We start from the raw sequence: 17,500 nt of genomic DNA, 5'->3' as shown, positions 1-17,500 counted from the left end.
TTACCTTTGAGTATGGCAACCCTCAGATCGTTCATCTTATGGCCAGAGTCAGAGAAATGTTCGCCAACAGGACTGTCTCTTGTTCCGCGTGTGATGCTGTGGCGATGCAGGTTCATTCTCTTGTTTAGCCCCTGTCCTGTCTCACCTATGTAGTAGCAGCCCCCTGGGCATTTCATGCACATGATGAGGTACACGACATTGCTGGAGGAACAGGTGAACCTTCCTCTGATTTTGTATTCCCGATTCTTGTGTGGTATTTGTATTGTGTCCGCTGTGTAGAGCATTGCGCAGGTTTTGCATCTTGGGTCCTGGCATGGTTTTGTCCCGCATTCAGTTGTACTGCTGAATACTTTACTCCTCACCATAATATTCTTGAGATTATGGGGTTGTCTGTATGATAATAAGGGTGCTTCAGGGAAGACCTGTTGCAGTCTTGTATCTTCCTGGAGGATGGGTTGTAGTTTCCTGGCGATCTTGCGTAGGGCTCCTAGGTGTGGGTTATATGTGACCACCAAAGGAACCCTGTCGCTTGTCTCCTTCTGTTTGTATTCAAGGAGATCACTTCTTGGTATTCTGGTGGCTTTGTGAATTTGCTGGTCTACAATTCTGTGGTTATATCCACGGTTTATAAAGTCTGATCTCAAGGCTTTAATCCGCTGGTCTCTGTCTGCTGTGTTGGAGCATATCCGGTTGTATCGTATGGCTTGACTGTAGATGGTTGCATGTAATCAAACCTGCGGACAAGGGAGGAGCAGTGGTCATAATGAACACCACAGACTACTGCAGGAAGCACACAGGCAACTCTCTGATTCAAAGTACTACACCCAACTGCAGGAGGATCCAACTAAAAATACATGCGAGAACTCAACAGGATCATTAAAACACTACCGATCCACACAAGAGAACAAATTCTGGACCTGATACCAGCTAACCCAAAACCTGGCACATTCTACATGCTCCCTAAAATTCACAAAGAGGGTAACCCTGGGCGCCCTATTATCTCTGGATCTGGCACACTTACCGAGAACATTTCTGGCTGGTGGAGGGCATTCTAAAACCACTTGTCAGGAACACACCCAGCTATATCCAGGATACCACCGACCTGCTAAACAAACTGAATGCCATTGGCCCCTCCCTACAGGAACACTACTAGCAACTATGGATGTAGAGTCACTTTATACAAACATCCCCCACGAGGATGGGATTTCAGCCTGCAGATACTTTCTGGGATCGCAAGGAGCCACTCACAGAGACAGTGACTAAATGCATTGAATTTATTCTGACCCATAACTACTTCACATTTGGAAATGACACATACCTCCAGACAACCGGGACCGCTATGGGTACTCGGATGGCGCCACAGTATGCCAATCTGTTCTGCGCAAAACTGGAAAGTGACTTTCTGTCCACCTGTCACTTGAAACCCTTACATACCTTCGCTACATCGATGACATCCTCCTGATTTGGACCTCTGGCGAACAGGACCTCCTACAGTTCTATGACAACTTCAATACTTTCCACCCGACCATCAACCTCAAACTCACCCATTCCCCGGATGAAGTACATTTTCTAGACACCACCATTACTATAAAGAACAACCAACTACAGACTTCTGTATACCGCAAACCTACAGACAGAGCCAGCTATTTGAGGGACAACAGCTTCCACCCGACACACACCAAACATGCAACCATCTACAGTCAAGCCATACGATACAACCGGATATGCTCCGACACAGCAGACAGAGACCAGCGGATTAAAGCCTTGAGATCAGACTTTATAAACCGTGGATATAACCACAGAATTGTAGACCAGCAAATTCACAAAGCCACCAGAATACCAAGAAGTGATCTCCTTGAATACAAACAGAAGGAGACAAGCGACAGGGTTCCTTTGGTGGTCACATATAACCCACACCTAGGAGACCTACGCAAGATCGCCAGGAAACTACAACCCATCCTCCAGGAAGATACAAGACTGCAACAGGTCTTCCCTGAAGCACCCTTATTATCATACAGACAACCCCATAATCTCAAGAATATTATGGTGAGGAGTAAAGTATTCAGCAGTACAACTGAATGCGGGACAAAACCATGCCAGGACCCAAGATGCAAAACCTGCGCAATGCTCTACACAGCGGACACAATACAAATGCCACACAAGAATCGGGAATACAAAATCAGAGGAGGGTTCACCTGTTCCTCCAGCAATGTCGTGTACCTCATCATGTGCATGAAATGCCCAGGGGGCTGCTACTACATAGGTGAGACAGGACAGGGGCTAAACAAGAGAATGAACATGCATCGCCACAGCATCACACGCGGAACAAGAGACAGTCCTGTTGGCGAACATTTCTCTGACTCTGGCCATAAGATGAACGATCTGAGGGTTGCCATACTCAAAGGTAATCTTAAAACCCCGAAAGAGAGACGGTTGCATGAATACAAATTTATGCAACTGTTCGGGACACTTAGCAGTGGCCTAAACAGAGATCGAAATTTTATGAGTCATTACTGACACTAGCGAACTCTCTTCCAATGAGCGCTAAAGGCCATGTCTGTACATACTGTGCTATATGTATGCACACACAGCTGTCTCTCACACATACTAATACTCCTTATTTTTCCATCCATATACACCAATAGGGACCACATAGTATCCACACACACTTTAAGTTGTGCTACAAACTCTCACATTTCCACACCCACCCACACCATTTATATCCCTCTCACTCCACACACACCTTGTGTAGAGCACTGTTTATACTGTGGGCTCTCCATTCATTTTTATTCACACTGATACACATACACACTCTTTCTTCACTTGCTTTCAGTTACCCTTTGACACCTCTAGCCATAAAACACATCCACACCGGGGGAAGGAGAAGCACAGATAACATTCCAAGAGACACTGTTTTTAAGTTATCCTTGCTTCATTCATTGTAACATCGCCGGAAGAAGAGATCAGTGTATCTCGAAAGCTCGCACAAATAAAAGCATTTCGTTAGCCACAGAACGGTATCATCTATTTATTTTTTGATTATTGAAGCTCGGCTAACACGGTACTGATACCTCTACATGAAAATATGGAAGATACCACATTGTACCGCACCCAAATGAAGCTAAAGGATTTACTGAAAAAACAGGCACAACTAGACAGCGATATCATCTTCCTCAGCAAATGCAAGAAGGAGCATCTGATCCCGAAAGGACTCGTCCTCAAAAATCCACTTGCTACCACATACAACACAAAATTCTCCCAACAACTGTGCACCAGGAACTCAGAAAGATTAAGGAACCATCTCATCAGCATCTGTTACAGCAACAGGAGAAAGACAAAGGTGACAATAGACAGCATCCTGGAGACAGGAGAAATTCACACAGACACATGGAAAGGACTCTAAACATTCCATGAAAAACTCCTGAAGGGTCTAATTAGCAATAAGGAAAAGAAACTGCACAGACTGAGGCTAAGAATGAGATACTCTGCAGCAGCCAGCACAACAACTAATAATACAAACATTGACAGTCACCAAGAACAGGACTGCACTGTTAACCTCTCAGATTACACACCTAATCAAGCAGAGTCCTTAGTATTATCAAAGGGTCTCACATTCTGCCCTACCAAGCCTATGGACAAGATTGAGCTGTGCAGTGACCTAGAAGAATACTTCAGAAGGCTGCGTCTTAAGGAGTTCTTCCATGACAGACACAACCAAGATTATGCCAACACTGCAGAAGGAGAGCCGCTGCACATGAGCAGGGAGAAGCAAAAATCAAACTGGATCCCACAAACTGGGCGCAACCCCACATTGGACCGGTACATTGAAAGCTTCAGACACAGCGCCAAAACCACCATCCTGGACAAAGTAAGGAAACAAACATATAATCTGACACTGATGGAGAGGAGAGCCATAGAATTGCTAAAGGCCAACCACAACATAACAATCAAACCTGCGGACAAGGGAGGAGCAGTGGTCATAATGAACACCACAGACTACCTGCGGGAAGCACACAGGCAACTCTCTGATTCAAAGTACTACACCCAACTGCAGGAGGATCCAACTAAAAAATACATGCGAGAACTCAACAGGATCATTAAAACACTCCCGATCCACACAAGAGAACAAATTCTGGACCTGATACCAGCTAACCCAAAACCTGGCACATTCTACATGCTCCCTAAAATTCACAAAGAGGGTAACCCTGGGCGCCCTATTATCTCTGGATCTGGCACACTTACCGAGAATATTTCTGGCTGGGTGGAGGGCATTCTAAAACCACTTGTCAGGAACACACCCAGCTATATCCAGGATACCACCGACCTGCTAAACAAACTGAATGCCATTGGCCCCCTCCCTACAGGAACACTACTAGCAACTATGGATGTAGAGTCACTTTATACAAACATCCCCCACGAGGGTGGGATTTCAGCCTGCAGATACTTTCTGGGATCTCAGGAGCCACTCACAGAGACAGTGACTAAATGCATTGAATTTATTCTGACCCATAACTACTTCACATTTGGAAATGACACATACCTCCAGACAACCGGGACCGCTATGGGTACTCGGATGGCGCCACAGTATGCCAATCTGTTCTGCGCAAAACTGGAAAGTGACTTTCTGTCCACCTGTCACTTGAAACCCCTTACATACCTTCGCTACATCGATGACATCCTCCTGATTTGGACCTCTGGCGAACAGGACCTCCTACAGTTCTATGACAACTTCAATACTTTCCACCCGACCATCAACCTCAAACTCACCCATTCCCCGGATGAAGTACATTTTCTAGACACCACCATTACTATAAAGAACAACCAACTACAGACTTCTGTATACCGCAAACCTACAGACAGAGCCAGCTATTTGAGGGACAACAGCTTCCACCCGACACACACCAAACATGCAACCATCTACAGTCAAGCCATACGATACAATCGGATATGCTCCGACACAGCAGACAGAGACCAGCGGATTAAAGCCTTGAGATCAGACTTTATAAACCGTGGATATAACCACAGAATTGTAGACCAGCAAATTCACAAAGCCACCAGAATACCAAGAAGTGATCTCCTTGAATACAAACAGAAGGAGACAAGCGACAGGGTTCCTTTGGTGGTCACATATAACCCACACCTAGGAGACCTACGCAAGATCGCCAGGAAACTACAACCCATCCTCCAGGAAGATACAAGACTGCAACAGGTCTTCCCTGAAGCACCCTTATTATCATACAGACAACCCCATAATCTCAAGAATATTATGGTGAGGAGTAAAGTATTCAGCAGTACAACTGAATGCGGGACAAAACCATGCCAGGACCCAAGATGCAAAACCTGCGCAATGCTCTACACAGCGGACACAATACAAATACCACACAAGAATCGGGAATACAAAATCAGAGGAGGGTTCACCTGTTCCTCCAGCAATGTCGTGTACCTCATCATGTGCATGAAATGCCCAGGGGGCTGCTACTACATAGGTGAGACAGGACAGGGGCTAAACAAGAGAATGAACATGCATCGCCACAGCATCACACGCGGAACAAGAGACAGTCCTGTTGGCGAACATTTCTCTGACTCTGGCCATAAGATGAACGATCTGAGGGTTGCCATACTCAAAGGTAATCTTAAAACCCCGAAAGAGAGACGGTTGCATGAATACAAATTTATGCAACTGTTCGGGACACTTAGCAGTGGCCTAAACAGAGATCGAAATTTTATGAGTCATTACTGACACTAGCGAACTCTCTTCCCATGAGCGCTAAAGGCCATGTCTGTACATACTGTGCTATATGTATGCACACACAGCTGTCTCTCACACATACTAATACTCCTTATTTTTCCATCCATATACACCAATAGGGACCACATAGTATCCACACACACTTTTAGTTGTGCTACAAACTCTCACATTTCCACACCCACCCACACCATTTATATCTCTCTCACTCCACACACACCTTGTGTAGAGCACTGTTTATACTGTGGGCTCTCCATTCATTTTTATTCACACTGATACACATACACACTCTTTATTCACTTGCTTTCAGTTACTCTTTGACACCTCTAGCCATAAAACACATCCACACCGGGGGAAGGACAAGCACAGATAACATTCCAAGAGACACTGTTTTTAAGTTATCCTTGCTTCATTCATTGTAACATCGCCGGAAGAAGAGATCAGTGTATCTCGAAAGCTCGCACAAATAAAAGTATTTCGTTAGCCACAGAACGGTATCATCTATTTATTTTTTGATTATTGAAGCTCGGCTAACACGGTACTGATACCTCTACATGTATATATATATATATATATATATATATATATATATATCTCAGATTACACACCTAATCAAGCCTCAGTATTATCAAAGGGTCTCACATTCTGCCCTACCAAGCCTATGGACAAGATTGAGCTGTGCAGTGACCTAGAAGAATACTTCAGAAGGCTGCGTCTTAAGGAGTTCTTCCATGACAGACACAACCAAGATTATGCCAACACTGCAGAAGGAGAGCTGCTGCACATGAGCAGGGAGAAGCAAAAATCAAACTGGATCCCACAAACTGGGCGCAACCCCACATTGGACCGGTACATTGAAAGCTTCAGACACAGCGCCAAAACCACCATCCTGGACAAAGTAAGGAAACAAACATATAATCTGACACTGATGGAGAGGAGAGCCATAGAATTGGACCTGATACCAGCTAACCCAAAACCTGGCACATTCTACATGCTCCCTAAAATTCACAAAGAGGGTAACCCTGGGCGCCCTATTATCTCTGGATCTGGCACACTTACCGAGAATATTTCTGGCTGGGTGGAGGGCATTCTAAAACCTCTTGTCAGGAACACACCCAGCTATATCCAGGATACTACCGACCTGCTAAACAAACTGAATGCCATTGGCCCCCTCCCTACAGGAACACTACTAGCAACTATGGATGTAGAGTCACTTTATACAAACATCCCCCACGAGGATGGGATTTCAGCCTGCAGATATTTTCTGGGATCGCAGGAGCCACTCACAGAGACAGTGACTAAATGCATTGAATTTATTCTGACCCATAACTACTTCACATTTGGAAATGACACATACCTCCAGACAACCGGGACCGCTATGGGTACTCGGATGGCGCCACAGTATGCCAATCTGTTCTGCGCAAAACTGGAAAGTGACTTTCTGTCCACCTGTCACTTGAAACCCTTACATACCTTCGCTACATCGATGACATCCTCCTGATTTGGACCTCTGGCGAACAGGACCTCCTACAGTTCTATGACAACTTCAATACTTTCCACCCGACCATCAACCTCAAACTCACCCATTCCCCGGATGAAGTACATTTTCTAGACACCACCATTACTATAAAGAACAACCAACTACAGACTTCTGTATACCGCAAACCTACAGACAGAGCCAGCTATTTGAGGGACAACAGCTTCCACCCGACACACACCAAACATGCAACCATCTACAGTCAAGCCATACGATACAACCGGATATGCTCCGACACAGCAGACAGAGACCAGCGGATTAAAGCCTTGAGATCAGACTTTATAAACCGTGGATATAACCACAGAATTGTAGACCAGCAAATTCACAAAGCCACCAGAATACCAAGAAGTGATCTCCTTGAATACAAACAGAAGGAGACAAGCGACAGGGTTCCTTTGGTGGTCACATATAACCCACACCTACACTACCGACACACTTTATTGAAGTGTGGTCGGTACCGCAAGCCGGGAAATCTCCCGGCTTGCTAGTGGCCGCCCCTCGGCGTGCCGCGCGTCATAGACGCGCGGTCACGCGTCATCGGGAGCGTGCGCCCGCTGCACGCGTGTCCAGGGGCTCCCCGAGGGAGCCCTGGTGTCCCGCGATCGCGGGACAGCGGCAGGGGGTTCCGGGGGACCCGGCGGACCCGGCAGCGGTAGGGAGAGCGCCCCGATCGGAGGGCGCTCTTCCGCTGCTTCGGCGTGCGCCCGTCACACTCGGGCGCGCGCCAGGCTACTGCTGCGGCACAGAACGGGCAAATGCTCGAATAAACTGTGCCGCAGCAGTAGGAGACCTACGCAAGATCGCCAGGAAACTACAACCCATCCTCCAGGAAGATACAAGACTGCAACAGGTCTTCCCTGAAGCACCCTTATTATCATACAGACAACCCCATAATCTCAAGAATATTATGGTGAGGAGTAAAGTATTCAGCAGTACAACTGAATGCGGGACAAAACCATGCCAGGACCCAAGATGCAAAACCTGCGCAATGCTCTACACAGCGGACACAATACAAATACCACACAAGAATCGGGAATACAAAATCAGAGGAGGGTTCACCTGTTCCTCCAGCAATGTCGTGTACCTCATCATGTGCATGAAATGCCCAGGGGGCTGCTACTACATAGGTGAGACAGGACAGGGGCTAAACAAGAGAATGAACATGCATCGCCACAGCATCACACGCGGAACAAGAGACAGTCCTGTTGGCGAACATTTCTCTGACTCTGGCCATAAGATGAACGATCTGAGGGTTGCCATACTCAAAGGTAATCTTAAAACCCCGAAAGAGAGACGGTTGCATGAATACAAATTTATGCAACTGTTCGGGACACTTAGCAGTGGCCTAAACAGAGATCGAAATTTTATGAGTCATTACTGACACTAGCGAACTCTCTTCCCATGAGCGCTAAAGGCCATGTCTGTACATACTGTGCTATATGTATGCACACACAGCTGTCTCTCACACATACTAATACTCCTTATTTTTCCATCCATATACACCAATAGGGACCACATAGTATCCACACACACTTTTAGTTGTGCTACAAACTCTCACATTTCCACACCCACCCACACCATTTATATCCCTCTCACTCCACACACACTTTGTGTAGAGCACTGTTTATACTGTGGGCTCTCCATTCATTTTTATTCACACTGATACACATACACACTCTTTCTTCACTTGCTTTCAGTTACCCTTTGACACCTCTAGCCATAAAACACATCCACACCGGGGGAAGGAGAAGCACAGATAACATTCCAAGAGACACTGTTTTTAAGTTATCCTTGCTTCATTCATTGTAACATCGCCGGAAGAAGAGATCAGTGTATCTCGAAAGCTCGCACAAATAAAAGCATTTCGTTAGCCACAGAACGGTATCATCTATTTATTTTTTGATTATTGAAGCTCGGCTAACATGGTACTGATACCTCTACATATATATATATATATATATATATATATATATATATATATATATATATATATATATATATATATATATATATATATATATTGTCTAAATTTAGCATAGGTTGAACTTGATTGACCTATGTCTTTTTTCAACCTCATCTGCTAAGTAACTATATATATATATATATATATATATATATATATATATATATATATATATATATATATATATATATATATATATATTTATATATATATATATACTGTATATATAGCAAATGTAAATATACTGTATGCTCATTTGCATGTCTTAGGCTGGTCTGCAACCCCACCTTTCACCATTATCACCCAGCACACAGCACTTCCACTGCAGCAAGGGATTCTGGGAAATGACATGCAAATTACATGCAAATGAGCACACCTGAATTACCTATTTGGTTTATATAGGATTTGCACCCACTTTCATCTACCTGACGAAGTGCCTTGCGGTAGGGGAGGGGGTTGGTCGGCGGCAGCCCACTGCAGGGGTGGAGGGGAGTGTTGGTAAGCGGCGGCGATAGTCACTACATTGATAGTCACTACAGTCGCTATTTTCATTATGTAATACCATGGTATGCTCCGTACATATGCTTTGCTATTTATTCGTGGAAACCTAGCATACGCATTGAACGCTCGTGTTTTCTAGCAATTACCTTTATATATTTATTATTTGTAGTTGTGACGTATGTTGCGCATGTGCGCCATTGTTAATGGTTACTAAGATACGTGAGACGCCACCCGACACCACTGTTGCTCAGTGCTGATGTCGTATTTGATTAGCTAGTGTCTACAGCTGTTTAACATCATGGTTTAGCCTATCAGGGAAATGTTTGTTGGTGGGTGGTGGGTATATATGTTTGTCAGGTATCATTATGTACAGAGCACTCCTTTGAAAAAGGTCCTGTGCCAAGGACCGAAACGTCGGGTTTATGTGCCAGTTTTTCTACTGAATACACGCTTTTTGTGTACCTCCTGAGTGTGCTGTCTCCTTCTTGCCTTGTGATCTTGGGATCCTGGATTTACTCGGTAAGGAACCTATCTATATATATACTGTATATATATACACAAGAGACAAACGCTATATCACACATGCGGGAACGCTAGCTATTCATTCATATGCCTTTATTATAAAGGTAGCAGTAGCAGCAAGTCCCCATAGGGGTTTATTGCAGCCAATCCGGAGAGCCCAATGACGTCACGATTGTCTCGCGATATTACTACCAGAGACATACCTTAGGGGTGGAGGGCTTGGAGTGGAGAGACGCTCTTCACACAAACATACTTCCGGTACACGGAGAGAGCTGCAGGAGTTTCCGGTTCCAGTTTTCCCCAGACTGACATCAGAAGTAGCTGCTGGAACCTTGCTGCATTGGTTGGTGATTGAGTATTTACTCATACATGCTTATGTTCCTGATTTGTTTGTGAGTGTGCAATTTTTACTCATCCAGTTCCATATACTTTTTTGTACTATTAAGCCTGGCTGTGCTCAAAGCTGTGACCATGCAGCAATCTTAAGCCTATAGGGAACCATGTTAATAATTTTTAAGCAAAAGGTGACACTGTTTGCTCATTTGCATGTCTTTTCCCACAATCCCTTGCTGCAATGGAAGTGCTGTGAGCTGGGTGATAATGGTGAAAGGCAGGGTTGCAGACCTGTCTAAGACATGCAAATGAGTATACAGTAATATTTCCATTTGCTATATATATATATATATATCATTGATACATTCACGTCAAAGTCGTGTTGGTGAATAATTCGCATATCTCTAATCGTGACCTCATTCGAAAGATTTGCAAATCTAGTGGTGGCAATATTCCATGAGCGGAATTTTCGCTTAATGGTCTTCCATCAATTTTATTTCTAAAATTGCTTTCAAAATACCATTGCAATGTGACTAATGTCACCTGCACATGAGTGATGTGACCTTTCTAAAAAAATCTTTGGCAAACCTGGCCAAAAACTGCAATTTCCACTGTGTTCACAAACTTTTGTAAACGTTCGCACATCTCTAATCTAAGATCATGATTGATGGTCGTAATATGATGTGGCTATGGCGGCTGTTGACTGTCTAACAGTTAACATTTGCAGAAAAGCTAAATGTCTCAGGCCCTTACTTTTGATAAAAAAATTCTAGCGTCACTAGACACAGTTACAAAACACTGTTCCATAAATCATATTTAAACCACAAAACTCCTGCTCCACAATTCACTTGTGTAATACAGTGGGTTGCAGTTTCTAAAGATAAGGTTTACTTGCCTCTGCTTGCAATTGACAAAGTGAGAATATGATGTAAGGAGGGGGGAGGTCGGACATAACAGCACTGGGATCTAAGCAGCCCTTTTAAGTCAGCAACCATCTTAGGTGCCTCATATTGTCATGTCTATTTGTCTGCACGAGTGTTGGTATGGAAGTTAGTTTAAAGACACTATTTTTTATTTTTTCTGCTCCTGAAGTTTCAAATGATATTAAGCTGTTCAGCTAAGCCACAAGACCTTGAAGAGGGGAGAAAAGCGCGAACGTTATGAAAATAAAATATAGATAACCAGAACGTCTCGCATTCCGAGGGAGGTGTTCATGAAGTCCCATATGTAGAGGAAAAGTCACCAGCCCGTATAAGGAATATTAGCTGAGTCATTTCATTTCTAATATGAATCTCATAGTAATACAATCAACTCAATGTGTTCATGTTCATATTTTGTTTATCTTATATGCTTACGTAGTGACGCACAAGCAACCTCGTATAGAGGGCATGGGCTTAGTATTTTGTGTATAAATAAGGCCTGTATGCCACCATGTCGTTGGGGGAGTTTTATTTTGAAATTGCCTCCTGCGTGTGCACCGTACACTGCAATAAACTTTTTTTTATTCTGCAAAATAATCCTGAGATGACTCTTATTTATTCACGCTTTTCACACAGTGTAACTACTAGGGCCATTTGTTCCCTATGCAATTCATAGTCTTTCCTGTATAGTCCATTCCACCACTGATTAATAGACTTTTTTTGCAATGGTCAAATAACCAAAAATGTCACTTTCTCAAACCTCAGATTTTGCCAACATAATAAGACATATTTTTTTCACTATCTACTGTGAGTGTTTGTTTCACCCAGCTGCACAAACCACCTATTTATTATCTCTGCAGTACACTTAATAGACATTAAGAATAAAATAAGAAATAAAATGAAATTGCAGTAAACATTGACTTAAATGCTTGACAAATGTTGGTGAGGGGCTCAGATTGCCTCAAACATTATTATGAAAATAGAGCCATATTCAAACTTTGATAAAAATATTTCACTTCTCTATACATTTATTTGGAAATTACTTTAACAATTGCTACTATTTTGGAATTTTCATAAAAATGCTTTAAAAGTCATACATGTTACTGTATAAATAGCCATACTGTAGCCTTCATTCATAGGAATATGTACCTAAGTACTGTAACCCTTAAAATAGAGTATGAAGTAAATATTTCATAGTGTTGTCATAATACTATTAATCTGCTATGGGCTAATAAAGTAAATCACAGTTTCTGTATGATCAGACCTTTTTGAAGCAAGCCTTAATTTGGACAAATAAAAAATGTGTCTTAAATTAAAAATGTCCTGCGAATGGCCAATGTTTTTCCTTAGTTTTATTACTACAACTACAAATCCATATACGTTACTAAGTGAGATAGAATCTGTTATCATAATTAGAGAATATGCACCAGGTATAATAATCAGTGTGTAAAAAAAAAAATAACATCAGAAGTCTTACTTGTGAAGAGTGTGAGATGGAAGTTCAGTTCTCTCTATTTGGCCATAACAGCTAGTCTTTGCTTCTGGAATGATGGAATACTTTTCCAACATGGCTGATGCAGCTGTGGTGATAATTCCAAGTCCATCCCGCACTCGTGCTTCCAAGCCATAGTCCCAGTCATCATACGACACCGAAATTATCCCAGATGGGAACTCATATGGTATGATTTCCGTGTTACCTGTCACCAGGCTAGGAACTATCCAGATGTAACCATACCCCGTAAGGCCTAGGGAACGGGCCTCATCAAGAATGTAGACTGCTTCATCCTTTGAACAATAAAGGAGTATAACAGAAGATCGGATTTTCTTCAGTTGAATTTGTGTTTTTGCATCTGTAAAAGATGTATCCAGAGTAATTACATTCTTCACTTCCCAACCAACAAAACTATTGTCCACCGTGGTCTTTAGGAAACTTATGAAGTCTCGGTATCCTGGAAAAGTGCTTGTTACAATAGAAAATACATGCCAGTCATATTCCTCCATAATATTCAGCATGACAATGGCTTGCTGCTTGATGGAAGCTCCAAATTGGAAGAAAGTGGACATATCATCCTATAAAACAAAGACAAAAGTAATAGTAAATTTACAGCAGCATCTTAATGTTACATAAAATTTTAATTAAAAATATTTCCAGCATGTTATACCCATATATATTCTCAAGCCATAATCATTGTTTTTATATGATGTTGCAACATGTAAATAAATGGACTTAGATTTTTCTATGCATCTGGAATATATTTTAAGCCATTGTACAGTAATTTAGCATAATTTCTTTTGAATCTTTTGCAAACGCTGTATTTACATAATAAACATATATCGTATTCACCCTTGTATATTATTCAACAAATACATTACTTGGTGGTAATATTAAAATGTTAATGAGGGAGACAGAGACTTATCTACCTCCCAAAACACTCATCTATACAACATGTGGAGCGATACCTGTGAACACTCGAGAGATACTTATTAAATAAGCCTATTTGCATATTTAAGTTAACTTAATTATCTCTCTCTCATCAACCCATATTTCAGGGTAGATTCTTCATTAACAAAATTCAACAATTTTGCTTTAAAATGTCAAAGTCCGATTGAAATTGGAACATTTTTCTTCGACTTTGTCAACTTCGCCCAAACCTTTTTTGTTAATCTTTGAACTTCTATGAACATTCATGTGAAACATTGGCAAATCAAATCTGTGTTAAAGTTTGTACATCTCTACTCAGATTCTAGATCAGTTTTTGATTACAGTAGGTGCCTATAAAGAAATGATAGATTACATTTCTGGGAATGGTAGTCTCTATTAAATTAAATAACTAAAGTAGTAATTCAATATAGTCAAGAGGGATTTTCAGTAACTTTGGACTATATACAGTAGAATGACCATTTAAGAGCCTTATTCTATACTGTCCAAGCGCATGCCCAGGCCGTGTTTGAACAAAAATAACCCATTACAATTTTAGGCCGCATTAAGAATGGTCGCTTCAGATTACAGGTACAGATTTAGCAAAGTAATGGGTTCCTGCAGTTGGGCAAGTGGCAGTCACGCGTCTGTGGCAGCCCCAGTGCCAGATTATTAACACTAAGGGTAGCCCAACCCGGAAGCATGGAGTTCCGCAGTCTGACCATGAAAGATAATGTCTCTAGAGCCGCAGATTTTTGCTTTTTTGTTCACGGCTCCAGAGACAGTAAGTCTTGCTTGATCTGTATATAGAATTACCCCCAAAGTCTGTTGTAAGTGGCCAAAATAAAAGGCCTAGAGATGGGCATACCTGTCAAAATCCAATCTGGGGATTTTCCGCCAAAATCTGAAAGGCAGATTGGACACTAAAAGATTTGGGCAGATACTTCTAAATCAGTCATTGGATCCATTGCGCCCATTTTTTTGTGAAATATGCCTTTAAATTTATATTAAATTCACAATTTGGGGACCTATTTTAGCTGATTTTAGTAAGTTTGAAGTACTACTGTATCCCCTAAAACCTCCTTCAAATAAACTATGGAGAGACACAATGTATAAACTATGTGCTCAAAAAGGAGAAATATGCTAATTGTATATGCAAAGTAAATTTAAACAGTTCACACCCCACACTTCCCAGAAATATTTCTATAAAATCTGTTTCTGTGTCTATGTCTGTGTCTGTGTCGGTGTCGTATGTGTCTGTGTCTGTGTCTGTCTCTGTGTCTATCATCACAAATAAATTCAGATTAAAAAAATATCTGAATCCGCATGCGGCTTTTCAGGGATAAAAAAAAATCTGCCTTTCTCTTACAGATCTGCTGATGAACGGACCTTCACATTTGTGGCGGATTTGATTTTCCGAGACTTTTTTCCCCATCTCTAGATGCATCTAAGAATGTGGATGAGCAAAGACAATCTACCCAGCTATTCAAGCCTGTCAATAAGGTAATTTGGTTCACATTTTACATGGGATAACTCTTCATGAAAAAAACAATAGTCCACAAGTAGTCTCTTTACGAGTTAAAATAGATATTCTGAGATATTTCAGTTCATATTATACAGATGTAGCCAGACTTACTGTTTTCAGTGCCGCAGACCAACAAGCGGAAATCCACAGCACCAAGTTTTGCTTCCCAGGCGGATTTACACGGTGGTGTTCCCTGCTTCTGAATGGGATCCCTGCAGCATTACTCCTCCTGAGCCAGACAATCTGAAGGAGCTGCGCAGAGGTACATGGCACACAGAAGCAGTCTTCGTGAGTGTTGTCTCCCCCAGGGCAGCTCTGAAGGGAAGAAGCAATCTCTGTGTCTGTCCAATCCCTTGATGATGTAGATGACCGAATATATCCTATAGTGTTCCCCCTCATGATGTAGATAATCATATTCGGTCATCTACATCATCAAGGGGTTTGACAGAAACAGAGACTGCTTCTTCCCTTCTGAGCTGGTCTGAGAGACACAGCACTCACGGAGACTGCTTCTAAGTGCCATGTAGCTCTGCGCAGCTCCTTCAGACAGTACGGTTGTCGTGCTGATGGTCTAAAGGATTAACACTGTGAGCGTCCCATTCAGAAGCAGGGATCCCCACAGCGTTAATATTTGTTATTTTTCGGATCGGCGTGTAATAACGGCACTGCAAGCAATTGTGGCTCTGAAAACAGTTAGACGGGCAACATCTGTCTGATATGACGCTCTGAAGGTAGGTAGGCAGAGCACAGTCCGATGACATCCAAGGCTGAATATGAAAAACATAAGAAAAAATCTCAGGCAAAACTCCAAATAAGCAGATCAATATATTGCAAGCTAATGCCTAACAAAGGCATTAGCTTGCAATAAATTAATCTGCTTATTTGGAGTTTTGCCTGGGATTTTTTCTTACGTTTTTCATATTCAGCCTTGGATGTCATCGGAGTGTGCTCTGCCTACCTACCTTCATTGTGAATTACTTACCTGTGGATGCACATCATGGACACAGGGGATGCCTTCTTGGTATACAGGTAATGGGCCATATTGCCCTGTTATTCATCCTGTTTATACCTGATATCTTTCACAGTATATACTGTCTGGGTTTATACTAGTGCACCATTGGTTGCGGTTGTCAGGTGGACACCGCTAGGTGCACACCCATTCTAGTTATCTACAACTCTTATTTGTGGACGTCGCATGAGTGTCTGGACATTTATTATTACATTTATATATAAATACAAACCACATTGGACTATCTGACCACCACATCCTGCCGTTTTACTGATGTGACGCTCTGTCTGACCATAAAAAAGCCAAGTTAGTCTGGCTACATCGGTCTAACCATAAACAAGCCACCATACAGTAGCTTTATGTTCTCCAAGTGTAATCTAAATGAATTACAATGTTCTTATTATCAATAATGAGGCACACCTACTGTATCTTGTAACTGGCATCCAATTATCCGCAACAAGATAAGGGATAGAAAAGTTCTGTAAGGCTTCTTACTATATATCAACTCCTATAACTGGATTCCTATAGGATTTAGCATGTGAATAAACTACAGATGCAACATCTTTCTGCAGAACCATGAATTTAGATAACCCCTTTGGCAAATACAAACAATAACATGCGCCAGAAAAGGTGTGCAGCAACAAATTCACAGCAAATAGGCTTGTATGCCATGCTTCCATATTATTATATATACATTGTTTCATGCAAGTTGAAAAGAATGTAAGAAATAAGAAATAATGTATTATATTTATATCAGAGATGCTCACTTGACCTGGTCTTTTTCTTGGCTTTGATTTTTCGGGGATTCTTGTTTTGTCTAAAGTTTGTTGGTTTTGGATAGCGTTAGAATATGTGAATTTAATTTTATATGTATATATACAGCTCAACCCCATTATAGCATGATCCGCTTCAACGCGGATCCACTTATAACGTAGTCTGAGCATGGCTCCCGATTCTAAAAAGCATTTTTTTTGGCAAACTTCCAGGAGTTGCCATCTGTCCACCCTTTCTTGGCCTTTTTAGAT

General features: G+C 42.0%; 2 protein-coding genes across 5 annotated transcripts in view; one reads left to right on the top strand and one right to left on the bottom strand.

Moving 5' to 3' along the window:
- Positions 1-17,500, top strand: part of GRIN2A (glutamate ionotropic receptor NMDA type subunit 2A) — a 1,360,048-nt gene that overhangs the window by 529,434 nt on the left and 813,114 nt on the right. The gene's annotated exons all lie outside the window — the stretch shown is intronic.
- LOC142463075 (glutamate receptor ionotropic, NMDA 2A-like) overlaps positions 12,752-17,500 on the bottom strand; it is a 412,218-nt gene continuing 407,469 nt past the window's right edge. Inside the window, exon 3 of one of the 2 annotated variants that reach the window (XM_075565335.1) lies at positions 12,752-13,592. In XM_075565335.1, the coding sequence (XP_075421450.1) occupies positions 12,996-13,592 (597 nt within the window). In that variant the 3' untranslated portion in view covers positions 12,752-12,995. The remainder of the gene's footprint in view (positions 13,593-17,500) is intronic. The other variant, XM_075565336.1, reaches the window with a different exon arrangement.

Source organism: Ascaphus truei, chromosome 11 (assembly GCF_040206685.1).
Source record: "Ascaphus truei isolate aAscTru1 chromosome 11, aAscTru1.hap1, whole genome shotgun sequence".
Classification (NCBI taxonomy): Eukaryota; Metazoa; Chordata; class Amphibia; order Anura; family Ascaphidae; genus Ascaphus; species Ascaphus truei.
This window is presented reverse-complemented; position numbering and strand designations above follow the sequence as displayed.